At 37.4% G+C, this 20,049-nt stretch overlaps 1 protein-coding gene across 1 annotated transcript; it reads left to right on the plus strand.

Annotated features, from left to right (window-relative positions):
- Positions 1-2,186: 2,186 nt before the first annotated feature.
- On the plus strand, positions 2,187-12,462 carry LOC120072508 (S-adenosyl-L-methionine-dependent methyltransferases superfamily protein). Its single transcript, XM_039024885.2, has 9 exons — positions 2,187-2,508; positions 2,589-2,733; positions 2,956-3,046; positions 3,859-4,056; positions 4,167-4,405; positions 4,528-4,659; positions 11,574-11,641; positions 11,761-11,822; positions 12,059-12,462. The coding sequence occupies exons 1-9, from the start codon at positions 2,396-2,398 to the stop codon at positions 12,190-12,192; spliced, it is 1,182 nt and encodes a 393-aa protein (XP_038880813.1). The 5' UTR covers positions 2,187-2,395; the 3' UTR covers positions 12,193-12,462.
- Positions 12,463-20,049: the final 7,587 nt, after the last annotated feature.

Here is a 20,049-nt window from a genome sequence, read left to right on the forward strand (position 1 = left end):
ATTGGTGTTTTATTAATTTAATATTAAGATATTAAATTAATATTCTTTTAATTAAAAATTAAAAATAGTTTTATTTTAATTAATTATTTTTGAATTAATTATATAAAAATAATTTAAAAATAAAATGAAATGATTTTATTTGAAATCATGTTAGTGGATTTTTCCAAAATTTGGGGAAAATCCACTAACTTCATTTTAATACATTCTCACAAAAATCCAATTGAATTATGTAATAATCACCAAGTAGGCGGTGCCACCCATACAACCATATTGGTTTGCATGATTTCTATCTATATATAGAAGCTCCATGCAGAAAGATTAGACACGATTCTGAGTTTACTTATTGAAGTAAAAAATCTGAAAACCCTACTCAACCTTCACTAGTCCATCCACAATTCAGCTTGGTTTGAGTGTTTTCACTACAAATTCCTTCTTGAGCATAGTGGAGAAGATCTTGATGGTGGTCTTCTTGAAGATTCAAGCTCAATCTTGGTGAAATTTTACTAAATTCGTGGAAGAGATCTTCAAAAGTAATATGTTTTTCAAACCTTATGAATGTCATATGAATGACATGTTTAAAACTCAATGTAGTTTAAGTGCTTATTCATTCTGAATTCTTCCGTTGCATGTTATATATTACTCCTTCACTTGTGACTTGACATCGCTTCTGCACTTATTTTCTTAAATTGACATGTTTTGGTTTAAAGGTCAAATATTTATTATTATTTGATTATTTATTTGTTTAAATAATTTATTTCAAACTTGAGTTAGAGGTACCCGAACAAAAACTTATGTTCTTTGAGACTTTATTTTAGAAATTTGTTTTATGAAATTCTTTTGATTTAATTAAATTTTGTGTAAGAGTTGTTTTGAGATTTATGTTTGCATGTAGTAATGGTCCAATGCCCATCCTAAAAAGTGGGAACGTTACATTCATCTTCTTTGAAACTTCTTCAAAATAGTTTAGAATCCATCTACTATGTGCCAACACATCAGGTACAGATGAGTAGTGAATAATTTTGTTTTTGTCAGACCATAGTGCCCAACAACATATAGAGATCAGTTCAAGCTCTTTCTGTGAATAGGATGAATCTAATTCCAACCAGCGGTCTGCAAAGCATACCCTAATGTTATTACGGGACTTCAGTTTCTTCCATGCAAATCTCCAAATCTCCCTAGCTCTTCAGCAGCTCCATAGAATGAGATCGACTATCTTCATTGAAAATTTGACAAAATGGACAAACAAGTATATCCTCCATTCCTCTCTTTAAAAGATTTTCTATGGAAGAAAGAAGATTATATGATGCTTTCTACATGAAATAAAACCAAAGAAATCCTTTACTTTTATCTTTATAAGTTTAAGAATACACCATAATTTATAGGAAAAATGACATAGAAGACCCAAAATAAAAGGTACAAATGAAAAATGGGTATCATTTTGAAAACCAATGCAATTTGGCCTTCTGCTTATGTCACCATTGTGTAAAATTACCACTTTAACCCTAAATGCATTATTCTTCTATTTATTCGTTTTGCAACGTTTTTTTTTTTCATTTTTTTCTGAGTTTCTTCTTCTTCATTTTTCATTTATTTTTGTGATTTATTTTTTCGTTTTTCTTTCTGCATTTCTTCTTCCTTTTTTTCTTTTGTTGTTTTTTGTGCATTTCTTCTTTTTTTCTCCATTCTTTGCATTTTTGTTTGCGTTTCTTTGAATCGAGCATCAAACATAGAGTATATAACATTAGAGCATCGAGCATCAAGTGAACTTCTGAATCGAACATAGAGCATACTACATAGGACTTAGAGTATCGAGGATCGAGTGACGTGTAGCTCGTATATAGCATAGAGCATAAAGTGTTGAGGATCGGGGATCGAGTAGCATGTAACTAGTGTATAACATATATCATATAACATAAAATATAGAGAATAGAGCACCAAACATTGAGCATCAAGTATCGAGGATCAAGTATCGAATATCAAGAAAACTTATAATTCATATCATGCAGATGAGTTTTAGGGTCGAATGAGTAAATTCATAGGATGCTGAAGTAAACAAAAAGCCACTTTCCATTCCATTTAAAAAATGTACCCATTTTTTATTTGGCCCAAACAAAAGAGCTATCCATACCCAAAAAAAAAAAAAAAAAAAAACCCCTAATTTATAGGTGAATTTTACGGATGACCCTATTTTCTAAATTTAACGAAAACAAAGGTACCATGCGGACTTTCGCTGGACGAGACCGTGGCACAAAATCGCGCCCCGGAACCGCCGTTTCAAAACGTACACTCCCAGTTCTACGAATCGCCGCGACCGTTCTAAACCCTACTTCAAGGATTCAAATCACCCCACTTTCTTTCTTCCATTGATTTCGGCTTTGGCTTACAGTCCTAATTTATGGAGGAACCTTCTACATCGCCGTTGCCGGCGGCGTTTCTTGATTTTCTGAAGGAGAATGGTCTGGACCCTTCCATTTATGCCGCTACTGATTCAACTCCTCGTTATGTCAGGTACTCCGATGCCCAGTTAATTCAAATTGGTGGTTAATGTTTTTGGTTATCTATTTTGTTTAATTTGTCTCAATGGCAAGGTTGAAGCCTGGGTATGAAGCCGATGTGGAGGAGATAGAGGCCGAGATCAAGTGCAAGCTCGAGAAAGTCACTTGGCTGCCTGGATTCTATTCGCTCCCGCCCGTTGTGCAAATTGCTGGTTCCCATGCTTACAAGACAGGCAAGGTGAGGAACTTCAGTATCACTTTTGGTAATCGGATATTTGTTCTTAGTAATACGGGACTTTGTGAAAATTTTTAAGTACGTGCTTATGCACAACCCATGCTAATCGTGGGAAAGAATTGCTTATATCAGTCTTCCTTTTGGTATTTGTTTATAAATTTCCGTAACTTGTAACGTACGTTTGATATTTCTTCTTTAGATATTTACCATTTTTTCTTCATTCAGATATATGGAATTGATGCAGCTTCCGGTGCTGCTGTTACAGCCTTAGACATTTTACCGGGAAATCATGTCCTTGATCTTTGTGCAGCTCCAGGTAATGCTCTTTTTTCTGACTTTTTAGCATATAGTTAATTATACATGTGACTATGTACAATACCTAGATGAAAGTGACGTAGAACTGTCAAATTGCTGCCAACTTCATTGTTAGGTTTATCTAAGGACCAAGGAGGATAATAAAAATAGTGTAAATGGTAAAATCACCAACAATTTGATGTTTTTAGGTTGCATGTGGATAGAGGGGAAAGCTTTTTCTTCTCCGCAATGTTGACAACTAAGTCATGACCTATTTAACCGTACCATACCTGCAGTAATTTTAATCACATTCAAATAAAATAAACAAGCTCGAGACTTCCATGCGACACATGGATTTCATAATTTCAAGCAGATCAATGACAAGTAGGAGCCTCAATGATGGGAAAGTTCTAGACCAGAACATCTGATCCTCTCAATCAGAAAAAAGTTTAGGCTAAAAGACGGGACCTTCATTTACTCAGTTTAGACAATGTTGAAATTTGGAAGCATGTTGAACGTGGAAGGCATCAAGAGATTCATAGTCTGGAAGGTTCAACTGTAAAAACTTGATAAAATGAAGGAAAAGGATTTCTGGCCATTCACATAAATAATTTTCTTTTGACGATGAGAGACAATTTAATGCAGGAAAAAATATGGTCTTGAGTTTAACTCAAGAGTTGGAATAGAGTGGAGCAAGTGGTTTATTGTCATTTATTTAATGCGACATGCTTGCGTAGTGAACAATAAATATGGTGCAACTTACCATATATTAGATTTTTGAACAACTAATCAATCAGCCATCTAGTTCTCACATTTGCATGTCATTACATTCAGGGGCCAAACTTTGCATGATCGTAGACCTTCTTGATGGTTTGGGTTCTGTGACTGGAGTAGATGTTTCACAGCATCGTTTAGCTGCTTGTAGAACAATGCTGCAAAAATATGCTCTTGGTGATATTTGCCGACTTTTTGTTGCTGATGGTGCAACATTTTCTCTCATTCCTGTGAACGTTACTTCAGAGTCTAGATTAGGTAACCACTTTTCGATCTAAATAACTTTATCATTTATTATTAAATTGTAATGAGCAACTAATCATCTTTCTGTTTCTTTAATTAGTTATGATCTGTTTAGTCTCATGTAGGTGAATCTACATTAGAAGATAGTGGTGACAGATTGAAGGAGTGGACGTCCCGAAAATCTTGGAAGGAAAGGAAAAAAGCAGCCAAAGCAAAACAAAATGTTGCTGGAGAGTTAGTCCAGAGGTTTCAGGATCCAGAACTCATCTTTTATGGGCCGAAGTCTGGTGTGGTTGGGTTCACTAAGAGTGAGATATTCCGAAGCCCTCCAGAAAGTGCGTTTTTGAGCTATGGGTATGATAGGGTGAGCTGCGTTGTGCTTATTGTCCTCCCCACTTCTCCTTTCTTTTCTTTAACAATTGCCAATCTTGTGCTTTTGGTATCATCTAGCGAATTTCTGGATTGATGATGTTGACATTTATTTAGGTCCTAGTTGATGCTGAGTGCACTCATGATGGCTCTATAAAGCATATACAGAAATTTGAAAGTTGGGGTTGGACATCTCTTCAGCGCAGAGTACTGGATGCTGAGAGAACAGATAGTTTGACTGTACTTCAGGTACTCATAAAGTTAATCAGGTTATTTGGGACTGTTTTAATCTTTGATAAGAAAATGTACTTTCCGCTTATTCTGTTAGAATCTTCCTAATCTCTTGCTCAATCTTAAAATAAAATTGATGTTAATGCCAGATGTCCGTGCATTAGAAATGAAAATGGCTGTAGATGGACAAAAGATTACATTTCCTTATCAATGGCAAGTGGGTGATGACACTTTGGTCTTATTAAATGTAGACCTTCAGAATAATGTAGTTCTTATTTTCTTCTTCTCCTCTGAACTCCTCTTGAACTTTTAAGTTTTACAAAAAAATCGTCCGATCTCTGACTTTTTTGTGTGGTTGGGGAGCTCTGTGTCCTCTTCTTTTGGTTTTTGTCGTCATTGTTAAAAGATAGAAAATAAAGAACACTGAATTTACGTGAAAAATCCTAGAACAGGGAGAAAAAATCATGATAGAGAGTCTCTTTTTATTATTTTAACATAAAATGAAAGTTACAAGAGAAGCCATATTTATAGGCTCTAGCAAGCTCTAATACAAAAAAGGAAATAAACCTAGGGTAAAGTAAAATACTAAAATATCTTCGGGGCTATAAACAATCAACAAAGCCCCTACTCCCCCTCAAGTTGGGGCGTAGATGTAAATCTAACCCAACTTGCTAATACATGAGTCAAAACTTTGCCTGAGTAACCCTTTGGTGAGAACATCAGCAACTTGTTGATTAGATGGAATATACGAAATACAGCATGGTCTAGTTTCTCTTTTATAAAGTGTCTAGCAATCTCCACATGTTTTGTTCTATCATGTTTTACAGGATTATTGGCTATGCTTATAACCGCTTTATTATTGCAATAGAGCTTCATAGGTAAAACATTGTCTTGGTGAAGATCAGATAGAACTTTCTTCAACTAGATTTCTTGACAGATTCCCAAACTCATAGCTCTGTGTCCAGCTTCAACACTGCCTCTAGCAACAACACTTTGCTTCTTACTTCTCCAAGTAACTAGGTTACACCACACAAAAGTACAATATCTAGAAGTAGACTTTCTGTCAATAGCTGATCCTGCTCAATCAAAGTTGGTATAGGCCTCAATGCATTTCCTGTTAGTTTTCCAGAACATCAAACCTTTACCCAGAGGGCTTTTCAAATATCTCAGAATCCAATTCACAGCTTCCATATGTTCTTCATAGGGTGCCTGCATAAACTAACTAACAACACTGATAGCATAGGAAATATCTGGTCTAGTGTAAGATAAGTAAATCAGCTTTTCCACTAGACGTTGATACCTCTCTTTATCAATAGGAACTTTGTCAACAGAATCTTCCAGTTTTGCATTGAATTCAATAGGAATGTCAGTAGGTCTACATCCAGTCATACCTGTTTCTTTTATCAAGTCAAGAGTGTATTTCTGTTGTTAGACAGAGATCTTTTCCCTTGATCTTGCCACCTCTATTCCAAGGAAATACTTTAGATTCCCTAGATCTTTGATCTCAAACTCGTCAACCATTTTCTTTTTTACCCTGGTGATCTCATCAGTATCATTTCTTGACAAGACAATATCATCTACATACACATTAGAACAACAATTTTCCCAGATACTGACCATTTTGTAAACGTGTGATCAGAGTGTCCTCGAGTAAAACCTTGGGACTTAAAAAAGGTAGTAAACCTGTCGAACCACGCTCTCGGGGACTGTTTCAAGCCATACAAAGACTTCCCGAGTTTACAAACCTACTGATCAAACTGAGCTTCAAAACATTGGAGAGGGCTCATATAAACCTCTTCTAATTCACCATTTAGAAATACATTTTTTACATCAAGTTGATGGAGAAACCAGTCTCTATTAACTACAACAGAAAGAAGGACCCGAACCATGTTTAACTTCGCTACAGGGGAGAAAGTCTTAGAATAATCTATTTTATAAGTTTAAGTAAACCCTTTTGCTACAAGTTTGGCCTTCTACCTCTTTAGAGTTCTATCTGATTTATACTTCAAAGTGAACATCCACTTGCACCTAACTGTTTTATGCCATTTAGGAAGAGCTACAAGGTCCCACGTATTATTCTTTTCAAGAGCTCTCATTTCTTTCATGACGGCAGTCTTTCACTCAGGAATTTCCATAACAATATGTATGTTTTTCGGTATTGTTGCTGTATCAAGGTTGATAGTGAATGCCCTAAACTCAGAAGACAAATTATTGTAAGACAGAAAGCTATGCATGGGGGGTACATGGTGCAGGACCTGGTGCCCTTTCTCAATGTAATGGCCATGTCAAGAGAGATATCATAATCCCCTGTTTTGTCTGAATCTTCATACGTAATAGGATTTTGATTACATTTTTCAGCCTCTGGAAGAGTCTCACCCTCTTGTATTTCTGTCGAAGTCTCATCACTGCTTGCAACCCTGTTATTTTGTGGAACTAACATATCAGTCCAGTCATTCTCAGCCAAATCAACAATATCATCCTCAACACATAAGTTAGTATTATCAAGACTAGTAGTACCTTGAGCTTGTATTGGTTCAGATTCATGGACCGAAGCTGGCGGAGCAGTAGGAGACACCATTTCCTTTATGAGATTCTTCCTGTAGTAAGTTATCCAAGGGACTTGTTTAGTGGGTAGAACGATGTCATGGGCACTCAAGATGGGTTCAGGAAGGAGTTTAGGAAGGTCAGTAGGGACTGAAGATGTGGATCAGTTAGTCTCTTCACCAGTACTCTCCCCCTGAAGATGACTAATGGGGAAGAAAGGTTTATCCTCAAGGAACGTTACATCCATGGAGGTGAATTATTTTCGGGAAGAAGGATGGAAGCATTTATCATCTCGCTGGTGAAGGGGATACCCAATGAAGACACATTTCTGAGCACGAGGGGTAAACTTAGTTTGGTTAGAGTCATGACTACGGGCAAAGGCAGTGCACCCAAATACTTGGAGAGGGACATCAGGAATAAGCCGTGTGGTAGGGTATGACTCCTTGAGGCATTCAAGAGGGGTTTGGAGTTGGAGGAAACGAGAAGACATTTGATTAATAAGATGAGTTGCAGTCAGAACTGCATCCCCCCATAAGTAAGATGGAAGTGAAGTGGACAACATGAGAGACAGTGCAACCTCGAGGAGGTGGCGATTCTATTGAGGGGTATAGGCATACGAGCTTTGTTGGACAATGCCTTTAGAGGATAGAAAATCACGAAGGGTATGAGTAAGGAACTCACGATCATTATCACTACGAATAATAGCAATTTCGGTGTTGAACCGAGTTTCAATAGTAGTATAAAATTGTTGAAATATCGATGAAACCTCAAATTTATCAGTGAGGAGAAAAGCCCATGTAAGATAGGTATCATCATCAATAAAGGTCACAAAACCAACGTTTCCTTGAAGAGATGGTAATACTCGAGGGACCCCAAACATCACTATGAATAAGGGTGAAGGGTTGAGAAGGTTTGTAAGGTTGAGATGGAAAGGTAACCTTATGCCGTTTTGCACGAATGCACACATCACAAGACAGAGAAGAGATATCATCTTTATTGAATAAATGAGGAAATAAATATTGTATATATTGAAAATTTGGGTGACCAAGGCGAAAATGCCACGATAATCTTTTTCTGAAGTTGAAAAATAAGAAGACAACAAACTAGTCTTGTAACAATTCCTAGAGAAAGCATCATCATTAAGGAAAAAGAGTCCCCCTATTGTGCCGTGCAGTGCCAATCGTCTTCCTCGAACTCAAGTCCTGAAAGAAAACATTATCTGGTGAGAAGGGAACTTGACAATTTAGATCTCTAGTTATCTTACTAATAGATAGTAAATTGTAAGTTATTTTAGGTACATGTAGCACATTCTATGAAGTTAAACCATCAAAAGGAGAAATATGACCCTTGCTTGCAATAGGAGCAAAGGACCCATCTGCAATCTGAATCTTTTCATTACTAACACTTGGAAGATATGATAGAAAATTATTAGAAGATCCAGTCAAATGATCTGTAGTCCCTGAATCAAATATCCATGGTTTCTTACCATTTATGCTGAGAATACTTAAGGATTGAGAGGTACTTGATTGAGCAACGACACTAAGAGAAGAGACACTAGGGTCACTTTGGAAATTCACTTGATGTTGTGATTGAGAGACACTCGCAGATTCACTCATAAGAGCCCGATCAGGATTGGGCTTGTCATTTGGAGGATGTCTTCTACCATTCGGTGGTCTACCATGTAACTTCCAGCACTGATCTTTCGTATGTCAGAGTTTCTTGCAATGTTCACAAACTGAGGTCTGTTTCCCATTTTTCTTGTCACTATCAAAACCAAATAATTTTGCATTGAAAGCAGTAGAATCAACAGCAAATACAGTCATGATGTTCATAGCACAGACTCTGTCTTCCTCTAGATGAACCTTAGGGCACACTTCCATAAGAGAAGGTATAGGCCTTTGTCCCAATATACGGCCTCGCACTACATCGAACTTGAAGTTCAAAACAGTTAGGAAATCATAAGCACGATCGGCTTCCTCAATCTTGGAATACTGGACACCTCCACAAGGACAATCCCAGATAATTTCACGACACGGGTCTATCACCTGCCAGATTAGGGACAATTTGTTAAAGTATGAAGTGACATTCATCATCTCTTGTTTGGAGCATAAAGACGAGATGCATTCTGCCTCTTAGAATATAATTTCTGAACTGTATCCCAGATATCTCGAGCAGTCGCAGCATACAAGAACGATTTTCCTATCTGAGGTTCCATACTATTAATCCGTAGTGATCGAAGCAGGGAGTCTTCTTCTTTCCAAATGCGCTCTTGAGGATCCCCTGGCCTGTCTTGGTATCTCATCAGTTAGATACCCAAACTTGTGACCCCCCTCAAGAGCCATTGTAATGGACCGAGACGAGGAGAAATGATTCTGACCATTCAACTTTTCTCTTGCAATTAACCTTGAGGAATTTCCCATAGATCCAGACAAATAGTTTGTAGTAGTTAAAGTAGGGAAAAAGGTCACCAGATTCTTTGGATACATCGGTAGATCGGAAGGAATGTTAGAATTTACTGTACTGGAATTTAAGTTTGTGGAAGCACCTAAGGTTGCCCCAAGAGCAGCGATTTGTTGTTGAAAACTTGCCTGAAGATTAGCCAACTGTTGTCGAACCATTATCGGAGATAGACCAATCGAACCTTGATGTTCATAACTAGGCGGCGCATGATGAGGAAGACCCGATGACTACAGGTAGGTTGCTTGCGGCTGGAAGGGAAAGGAGTTGGGGATTCCCAATGGCTACGAGGGGCTTGTTGCCGCGGCAGGGGATTTACCTCTGTGGTAGGTGGATGACTCACCAATCTCGGCTTCAAGGTGTATGTTTTGGCTACTGGCAGCAAGGTTGGGGGGATGGATAGTAGCAGCACTCGATAACAAAGGAGGAATGCCGACAACATTGTGAAAAAGGGCAGTAGCGCTAGGGTTTCCATCAAAGGGTTGTGGCGGCGTTAGAGTTGGACGGATATGCAAGGACTGAAGATACCGATCAACGGTAGCTTGGACGGCAGTAGCAGCAGTGGTGTTGGCGGCGATGGTGGTTGGAGGCCCCATCGGCAGCTGTGGCGGAAGCGGGATTGGTGCAAAACTAAGGTGATCTTGCACTAGTTGGTTTTCACCGATGGCGGCTAGGGTTTCATCACCACACTTTGATACCATGTTAAAAGATAGAAAATATAACACTAAGTTTACATGGACAACCCTAGAACAGGGAGAAAAAACCACGATAGAGAGTCTCTTTTTATTATTTTAACATAAAATGAAAGTTACAAGAGAAGCCATATTTATCAACTCTAGCAAACCCTAATACAAAAAAGGAAATAAATCTAGGGTAAGGTAAAATACTAAAATACCCTTGGAGCTATAAACTATTAACAAAACCCCTTATTTCTAACCGTCATTAATCTGATAGAGAGACGATGGAGGTTGGCTCTCTTCTTTTATTGTTGGATGAATGCAATTTCAGGGAAGAGGGAAAGGGATATTCGAGTCTGGAAGCCTAATCCTCTTGAGGGCTTTTCCTGTAAATCTTTCTTTAGGTCGATGTTGGATTCCTCTCCTGTTTGTGAGTCGGTCTTTGATGTGGTTTGGAGGATTAAGATACCAAAGAAAATTAAGTTCTTTACTTGGCAGGTTTTGCTTGGCCATGTGAACACCTTGGATAGGCTTGCTAAGAAGGGGTCCTTGTGAACGAGTCCTTTCTGTTGTATTCTTTGCCAAACAGAGGAAAACGTGGATCACCTTCTTTGGGGCTGTCAATTCACGAGGTTTGTGTGGATTTGCTTTCTGCAAGAGTTTGATGTTTACTTAGCTGGCCAAAGGGATATTTGTGCGACGATTGGGGAGTTCCTCCTCCATCCGCTTTTCAAAGAGAAGGGTTGTGTTTTGTGGTTCTCTTTTTTTTTGGAGGGGAGGTGTTGTGGGATGTTTGAGGAGAGAGGAACAATAGGGTGTTTAGAGGTCTGGAAAAGGACCCTAGTGAGATTGGGTCCTTAGTGAGGTTTGATATGTCGCTTTGGGCTTCAGTTTCGAAGCATTTTTGTAATTATTCTATAGACAACATTATGCTTAGTTGGAAACCCTTTCTTTAGGGGGTTGCTTTTGGGGCATTATGCTTAGTTGGAAACCCTTTCTTTAGGGGTTGCTTTGAGGGCTTGTTTTTTTTGTATGCCCCTGTATTATTTCATTTTTTCTTAATGAGAATTCTTTTTCCTATTAAAAGAAAAAACTTTTAAGTTTGCAAAAGTCTTCACTAACAGAAAGAGAGCATCTTTTGAAACAACTTAAATTTCCTTCTTGTACGCTGCTTCTGAATGGCTTTTTTTTCTGTAAAAAGAATTCTCTTGTACAAATATATTGAATGGTATGTTGGTCTTTTTTCTGTTGCAGTTAAGACTCCTTACCAATGGCTTTAGGTTGCTCAAATCTGGAGGGATACTAGTCTACAGCACTTGCAGGTTCTTTCCACTGACTGCAGCTTATTTTGAAACCCCAACACAAACAATTTGAAAATCAAGAAACAAATACATACACATGCTTGCCATATAATCTAAGTGTTATCCTTTCTTTTGAATAGTCTTACCCTAGCACAGAATGAGGATGTGGTGGAACAGTTTCTCAAGAATAATGCTTCCGCAGGTAAGGTTTTCTATACTTCCAGTAGATTCTCTAGTCTTTGGCAATTCACAAATGTGAATAATACTTATGGAACTCTGGTAAGACTTGAATTGATTTTCCAAGCTCTTAGAAATGTCTTTTAAAACATTTGAAAATTCATTCCAAATTGGCTCTAAGACTGACTGTTACTGTAAGTACTTGAACGCCCCTCCAAATAGGCCCTAAGACTGTCCATTACTCTCTTTCCAATCATTCAGAGCTGCAGGAGATCGAAGCTGCCAGAAATTGGCCGTGCAAGAGTGGACAAATACCAAAGACCTTACGTTTTGATCCTTTGACATCACAGACAAGTGGGCTTTTTGTAGCAAAATTCTTGAAGTTGGCTGAATAAATAGCGCGAATCACGTGGCCACTATTTTTGGTGTAATTGGGGTTTGTGATAATTTAATCAACTGTTCTGTACAGTGAATGAGACGTGAAAAATGTATTTACACTCGATCATTCATCAAGTAACAAAATGGACATAAATCTACTTGAAGTTTAAGCTAAGCCATCCCCTTTTTTTAGAACTTTATTTTGTAATGTTAATCACTAGAAGAGATTTGAGACATTTGTATTCGACATTGACTATTGCCTGAAGCGGGATTTTTCTCTTGGTCCATTCTTACACCATTTATTTCTTTCTATTTTTACACCGATTGTAACATCTTCGAGATCTAGTTAAATTTAAATTTTTTTATATTGAATTTTTATTTCCTTCAATTTTGAAATTCTAAAGTTAAAACTTAGGTAATTGAATGATTTTGATTGGTTCGGTTTTAGTTTAGATTTTGTTTTAGAGAAGATTTGATTTTTTGGGATTTAAATGAATCTTGGGATTTAATTTGTGATAATTGTTAGGAGTTAGAATTTTAGAAGGCATTAAATGAGATTTGAGAATTTGAGAATTTGTTTTGGAGAGGAATATATATATATGAGTTTCTAATTTTGTTGAGGAGCTGGTTTTTTTTTTTTTTTTTGTTTTATTTATAAATATATATACACAGGGTTATTTCAGTAAGCGTGAAACTAAAGAAAAAAAAAAACCTTCTCTCCCTCTTCAGGCGCATGGAACACACCCCCCGCCCCCCTCTTCGCATTTTTCTTCTCGACCAGTCCAAGGCTGCCACGGTCGGATCTCTCTTCCCCTGCCGTTTGCTCGCCCAATCGTTGCCCAGCCAAGTTCATGTCGGATTCCAGTTGTATACACGATGAAGGCCATTGTCGCTCTAATCCAGGGATGTTGCACCACCTATTAGGGTGTTAAAAAATCCGAAGATCCGAACAAATCGATCAATTTAACTCAAATCGTGCAATTTGGATTGGAAATTCATGGGTTCACCTAATATAACCCACACTAATCCGAACCAATCCGAATTTATTATTAACTTTAAATATATATTTTTTTGTTTCTTATAACACAATTATTTATACAAATATTGATTTTAATTTGATTTAATTTTCAATATTTTTTTAATAATTTATTCTTCAACAAGTCTTAAAAGTAGTTTCTTTACACTTTAGAAAGAAAATTTTCACTATATAAATTGAAATTGAACTGTTAATCTTAATTCAATATATGAAAATAATTAAATTAGATTTTTACATATTTATGTTTTGATTCTTTTTAGAACAAAATTTTAAATAAATGACCCAATTAACCCGAACCAACCCAACCGGATTGGGTTCATTTTTTAATAAGGATTATTTGGGTTGAAGAAATTTACAAACCGAATAATTGAGTTGGGTCTAAAAATCTTTCAACCCAACCCATGAACACCCCTACAACAGGCAGGTTGTCGTGGAGCGTCTCGTCGTGCCAGACTGTCGTACGTGTCATCTAGCCAGTCGGTTTGTGTGCCGTCAACCTCCTTTGCTTGTCGGATTATTTGGATTTTGATTGAATTCCAAAGATGTTTTAAGTCACAACCCAATAAGATTTGAAGCATTTTGGTACGTTCATGGTAAGTATTGAGGTTTGAAACCATTTGATGTCATCAATCATTGCTGAAAATTGGGGATTCTGATTCTTAGTTTTGTTTAATTTAATTTAGGAGTTTGAAGTTGAGATTTTGAGGTGTTTCTAGCCCGTGATCCAATACTTTTAAGGGCGATCTTGGCAAGATTTGGGTAAGTTATTTGAAGATTGTGGGAACAAATTTTGTGTGTTTTGGAATTGGCCCCAAAAGTTGAAATTTAATGTTGTATATTGCATTAAAGACCTTGATCCAAGATTTCCAAGCCAAGAAGGGGATTATTTTGTTTGTATTTGAGCTTAAGCTTTGAGGTAAGTGATGCCATTACCGGTACTTTCGTGCCTTGTCCTAGTTAAGAATTTCCAGTTATTTATTGAATTATTGGTAGCGAGAATTGGATTATGCATTACCCATTTAATGCATGAAATTGATGTAGATTATGAGCATGTTGCATTATGTATTATATTATATTTTATGTTGTGGGACCTCTTGTGAGATTTTGTATATGACGAATGTTAGACTAGTAGGGGACGTATATCGCCTCGCCTTGATGCGTGTTTTGATATAGAGGATTGATGGGTCTAGTTTTATGTTTTATTTGACGGTGTGCCATTAGACTACTAGGCATGCATGAATCGATGGGTTCATTTGGCTTGCTACGACTCAGTGATTCGACAGGTTCATTATCATGTTTTATTTGATGATGTGCCATTAGGCCACTAAATATGTATATATTAGAGTGAGACAATGTGAATGCATAGCTTGATCCCGGTAATGGGGTCAGTTACTGAGTATTTTATACTCATCATTTATGTTTACATGTTTTTTAGGTAAGGGCAAGGATACTCGGGCGTTACAAGAAGAATCCGTGACAATGTCAATGGGACTAGAAACCGCTTCTGCATTTGAGTTCATATGTTTTTTTTTTTCTTTCCATGTTTTACATTTTTCTTTTCATGGACTTGTTTTTTTATAGAGTTTAGGTATTAGGGATTTTCTTTTTCAGTTAATTTTCCGTATTTTAAAATTTATGTGTTTAGGGTACCCTGAATTAAACGATATGAATTATTGAGATGAAATTTTATTTAAATTCTTTATTTAATAAATAGTCTACTTTATATATATATATATATATTTTCAATGTAAATATTTATGCACACATTAGTAACAGCCCTATGAGATGTCTTAAAAAGTCGGATCATTACACTTATTGCTTTTTTTTTTTTTTTTTTTTTTTTTTTTTTTTGCTTATTGTTATTTTTAATTGATATGTTGTTTGACGATTGTTTTAATTTTATTTAATTGAAAGGTACTTTATTCTTGCTCTTACATTTAATTATTTTTTTTTTCTTTTAACACATTTGAATGTTCAGGTTCCATTCATACTGTCTTAAACAGTGTCTGCTTTGCTTTGCCTTTTTTTTTTATTTTTTTTTTTTATTTTTTTTTCCTTTGTCTTAAACAGGTACTTTATTCTTGCTCTTACATTTAAGTATGCGATACTCTATCAATCTCACTAAGTATTGCAATGAAAGTTAAAGATGCTAAGTAAAGAAGATGGAGATAGAGTTGAAGGAAACACAGAATGCATTGAACACATCATGTATTAATTCCTTAATCACAAAATGTAATACAATATAATATAAGAAAAGAAAAGAAAATGAAATGACCAGCTGGAAGCAATGACTTGCTTCCAACGGATCTGCGTCAAGGCTGCTAGTCGGCCATGGATGGGCAGAGGAGCTGACTCTCTCGAGATCTAGCTCCGGTCGAAAGCTCCGGTTGTCACTCGGAATGGATGAAGGAGGTGAAGAGCTCTCAAGCTTCTTCTCATGCATTTTTCTGGATCACAAGGATCCACCCTAGGCGAACCTCAGGCAAAAACCTTGGATAAGTTGAAGTTCTGCTCATCGACTTCTTTATATAGAGCCTGAATCGCCGACAACATTAATGGACTGCTCTGATTCTGATATTCACGGCGCATTTAGTCCTTTTTGAATCTCTGTTGCTAATGGTATGGTAGGTGAAGTGTCAACATCAACTTTTGATTTTTCCGAGATATGCGTTGATGCATTCATTCCACCAACCTTGCGTTGATCCCACTAGTATGCGTTATCATGTAGCCACAATCATGCAGTGATCGCATTCGCTTAATACCGCAACTTTACACGATGACCGCAATCTCTTGACGAGTGCAACTCCCATGCGATGGACGCATGCGGCTGATTATCGCAACACCCATGCATTGATCGAACGCGTTTTCCTTTGCGATGGAGAGTTTCTCCGCATGCGGTTGTCTATGTGGTGGTCTAGCTTCTGCGTTTGCGTCCACTTCTTGCGTTAGCTACAAAAATAGAACATTGAATGCATAATAACACATAATAATAGGTTAGCCGAGATTCATCATGCTAAAAGACGCAAACTCATTTTCACATGAATTCCTAACATAATTGCTGCATATTCTGCTTAACAGCCCTTATAATTCTAAATAAAAGGCCTAAGATGACATGCATTTCTACATGTCATCACTTGTGTTTATCGATATTAATCACCGACTAAAAACACCAGCTGTCTTAAGCCCCGGATTTAACTCCATGAAAGTTGAAGGTGTTGGGCTAAGACTTAATGAGAAGTGGTGGAAAGCAGTATAAAAAGGGGAGGTCGAATTTCAAACGACCAGTTTGATCATTTCCTCCATGCAAATGTAGAGTTCTTGGTGTTGTTGGAAAGCTCTGAGAGTCTATTTTTAGAGATGACACTGCCAGAAGAAGTCCTCCTCGGATTAAGGCCGGAGAAGGAGAAAAAGAACCAGAGGTTCTGTTCTCAGGTGAATCATGGCTATCATTAAAGAATTGAGTCTCTAGAACAGACCAAGAAGAGTTTGAAGCTGAAATGTTTTGATAAGCTTCCTCAGACAATTATTAACAAGTTTGTAGAAGGACATTCTTGAGATGAGCTCTAGAATTCGAGTTATTAATTTCGTAAGTTGAATATGAAATTTCATGAACAAGCAAGCAGCTGCTTGAGTTGAATAAGCTGACAGCTCGAAGGAAACGCTTGAACAGACCAATGGCTGAGCTTTTCCATGCATTGGACCTGCTGTGTAGGCTGAGAAGAGCTTGCAGTGGAGTCTTGGACACATAAGCAACCTTGAGGACGACCATATGAAGCTGTAAGAACACTTAGAGAGAAAAGTGTTGGTTGCATAAGTGGTGTTGCGTTTGTGAAGAGCGGTTGGAAGCTTTGCATGAGCAAAATCTCAAAGAAATTCCTAAGTGTTAAGACATACAACAAGGTGCGTTGAGTGAAAGTCTTCAAAAAGTGAAGGCTAAACGCAAAGCTTACTTAAGGGTTAGCCTCAAAAGGGAGACTTATGCTAGCAGCTAATATATGCTTTTGTGTCCACAGGATTGACACCAGTGATAGAAGCATATCGACCCTTGAGGAATAGTTCTAAAAGTTGTGAGTGACTAAATGTTTATAATGTTTTAAAGAAATCATGTTTTAAAGAAAGATTATTCTTATGCTAGCTAGTTTTACAAAGTAAATTCCAAGCAAACCATGAGTTATGTTTTAAACACATGCCATGTATGAAAGTTTATTGAAAAAATATTTATGTGTGTTTAATTACACAAAGCATGCGTTAGCATCTTTAAAGACATGTTTTCTATGTGTTACACTTTACATACTTTAAAGAGAAAGTCATTGTATGACTAATTTTACTTGAAATTCAATACTGAGGGACATTTGAAAAGATATCCGAGCAACTCAATACTGAGGGACATTTTGAGAAGTTATCTGAGCAAAAGTACCTAAGGCATGACGATACTTAATTATGGCCACGTGCACGTAGGTAGTTAATGTAAGAGATTGAACAAAAGGGTTCTCTTTTGACTAAGTAGTTAATGTTGGGATTTAACCACAGTAGAGTTATTCTCAACTAAGAAACTATTTAATGTTTTATGATGAAAACAACTTTATATGCTTTATGCTGGGAAAATGTTTATATTATAGTACAAGGTTCCTGTAGAGATTTACATTTCTATTTTTGCATGAGAATAAGTTTTCTTTCTTAAGTCACTCACTGGGCTAGCAAGCTCACCCCATTTTCAAATGTTTTTCTTTCCCCTAGGTAGTGGTCAAATCCTCAGAAGGTAGCTCTGCCACTCAAGGACAAAGTTATCGTAACCCGTCTGTTAGGTGGTTACTGTAAATATTGTACACATGTTACAGTTGTTCATATAGGGACTAAGGTTTGGGTATCGGGACTTATGAAACTAGTAATGTAATCTCTCTAAATATTTTGTGTGTAAACTTAATCTTTAGCCATAAAGGCAATAGCTGTGTATGAGATTGCATGTTGGTATCAGAGTTATTTCCGCTAGAGTTATTAGGCAGTAAGTGTCAACAAAAAGGCTGATAACTGCTGCAGTCATGTCCTTTCCTAGGCTCAAAGAGTAGTCTGGGAGGGGGTTTGACAGACTCACTATTTGAATTTATCTCTATTTATCACAGAAATAGAGCTCTATCTTTATTTATCACTAATAGACAGTTATTATGAACCCCAGACCCTAAATTCTCTATTTGAGTATGTTCCCTACTGAGACCAGTATGGTGAGTAGGTTGATGTGGAAATTAATGTGTAATTGTAGAGAAAAGGGTGAAAAATTAGAAGAAAAGTGTGAATTTGGAAGTTTGACTCTTGGGGAAAACTTGAAAAATTTGGCTAAGTATAACCCATGCGTTGGAAGCTAGAAAATTGACTAAGTGCGTTGACCTTGCTCATTTAGAGGTTATTTAGGGCGTTGAAGGAAGCCAACGTGTGGCCAAGAGAAACACATGCGACAACCAATGTCTTGAGAGGTTAGAACAACGCATGCAGCAGCCTCAAGTTGCATGGACAAGGGCGCTGGGCGTTGGAGTTGCGCGTGCTGGTTGATCATGGAGGCATGTGGCGATAGAGGCATGCGGCAATGGATGTAGCAGTGCTACGTGATGGCATGCGGCGATGCTACGCGATGGATGCGGCAGTGCTACGCGATGGCATGCAGCAACATTATGCATTGGTAATGTGCTATGTGTTGGACATCCGAAGGCATGTGAGCGCATAGGACAAGCTAGTAGTATGCCTTGAAAGAGTGTTGGTCATTATCCTAGTTGAGCACATAGGGCAAGGTGAACCATGCGAAAGGAAAGAATATGCGGCCAAAGATGAGCTTTGCGAGCATCTAGCATATGTGACCAAGTTGCGTCAATTAGATGCACAAGGAAAGATTGAATGGACGCATGTGCCGATTGATGGTGTCTGAACATAGGAAGGTTGCGACATTTTGATGGACGCATTTATGGTTAGATGATCGCATATGAGATTGGATAGAAGCATGCAAGGACGTCATTCGGATATGTGGCTTGTTGGGAAGAAATCTTAAGCCTTAAGCAAATGAGGTAGATGCACAAGAAGACATGAAAATTTAAGCATTTTATGTTGGCTAATGAAGAGGAAGACACCTTAGTTTGCTGTGATTTGAGGGTTGCGTTGATGGTGTGGAGAAAAGACACTTGGACATGCGGCCAAGTAGGAGGTGTCGACCTTGGAGAGATTTTGGACGCCTATAAATAGGGCCAAGGACTTCTTTTCAAATCATAATTCAAAGATCATTAAGAAAAACTTGAAAGCTGATTAAACTTTGCGTTGATAGCAAATCTATGCGTCGGTCATAAAGCTTCAAAAGGAGACGCAGTTAGATAGTGAAGTCTGAAAATAGCATCAAATTGGGACGAGAAGTTATCCCAGTATACGCGTACGTTTGGAGTGATTCTAAAGCCACCTAAAAGCTCTGCGAGTCTAGTTTTTAGGGTAGGACTTCCAAAAAAGAAGCTCTAAGGAATCAGGCTGGAAACTAAGGAAAAAATAGAAGAGTCAAGCTGTCGGGTAAGCTTGAGCCAGTCTTGAAGATTTTGTGATTTTGGCCAAACTACGAGGAGTTCTAAGCTCATATTTTAGGGTAAGCTTTCTGAGATATTTTAAAGCATGTTTGTAGAAGAAAGTATCTTAAGATAAGGCTTAGAACTATGAGTAATCTGAGTTTGAAATTGAAATTGGATTTTAGGGGTTCAAAAGGGAGCTCGAGGTAAACAAAGAACTTCTAGAGAGAAAAGTTCCTAGACGATCAAGGTGAGTGACTAAATATTTGACTAAATATTTACAATGTTTCAAAGAAACCATGTTTTAA

Source organism: Benincasa hispida, chromosome 3, assembly GCF_027475165.1.
Source record: "Benincasa hispida cultivar pf3 chromosome 3, pf3_genome.v1.1, whole genome shotgun sequence".
In the NCBI taxonomy this organism is placed as follows: domain Eukaryota; kingdom Viridiplantae; phylum Streptophyta; class Magnoliopsida; order Cucurbitales; family Cucurbitaceae; genus Benincasa; species Benincasa hispida.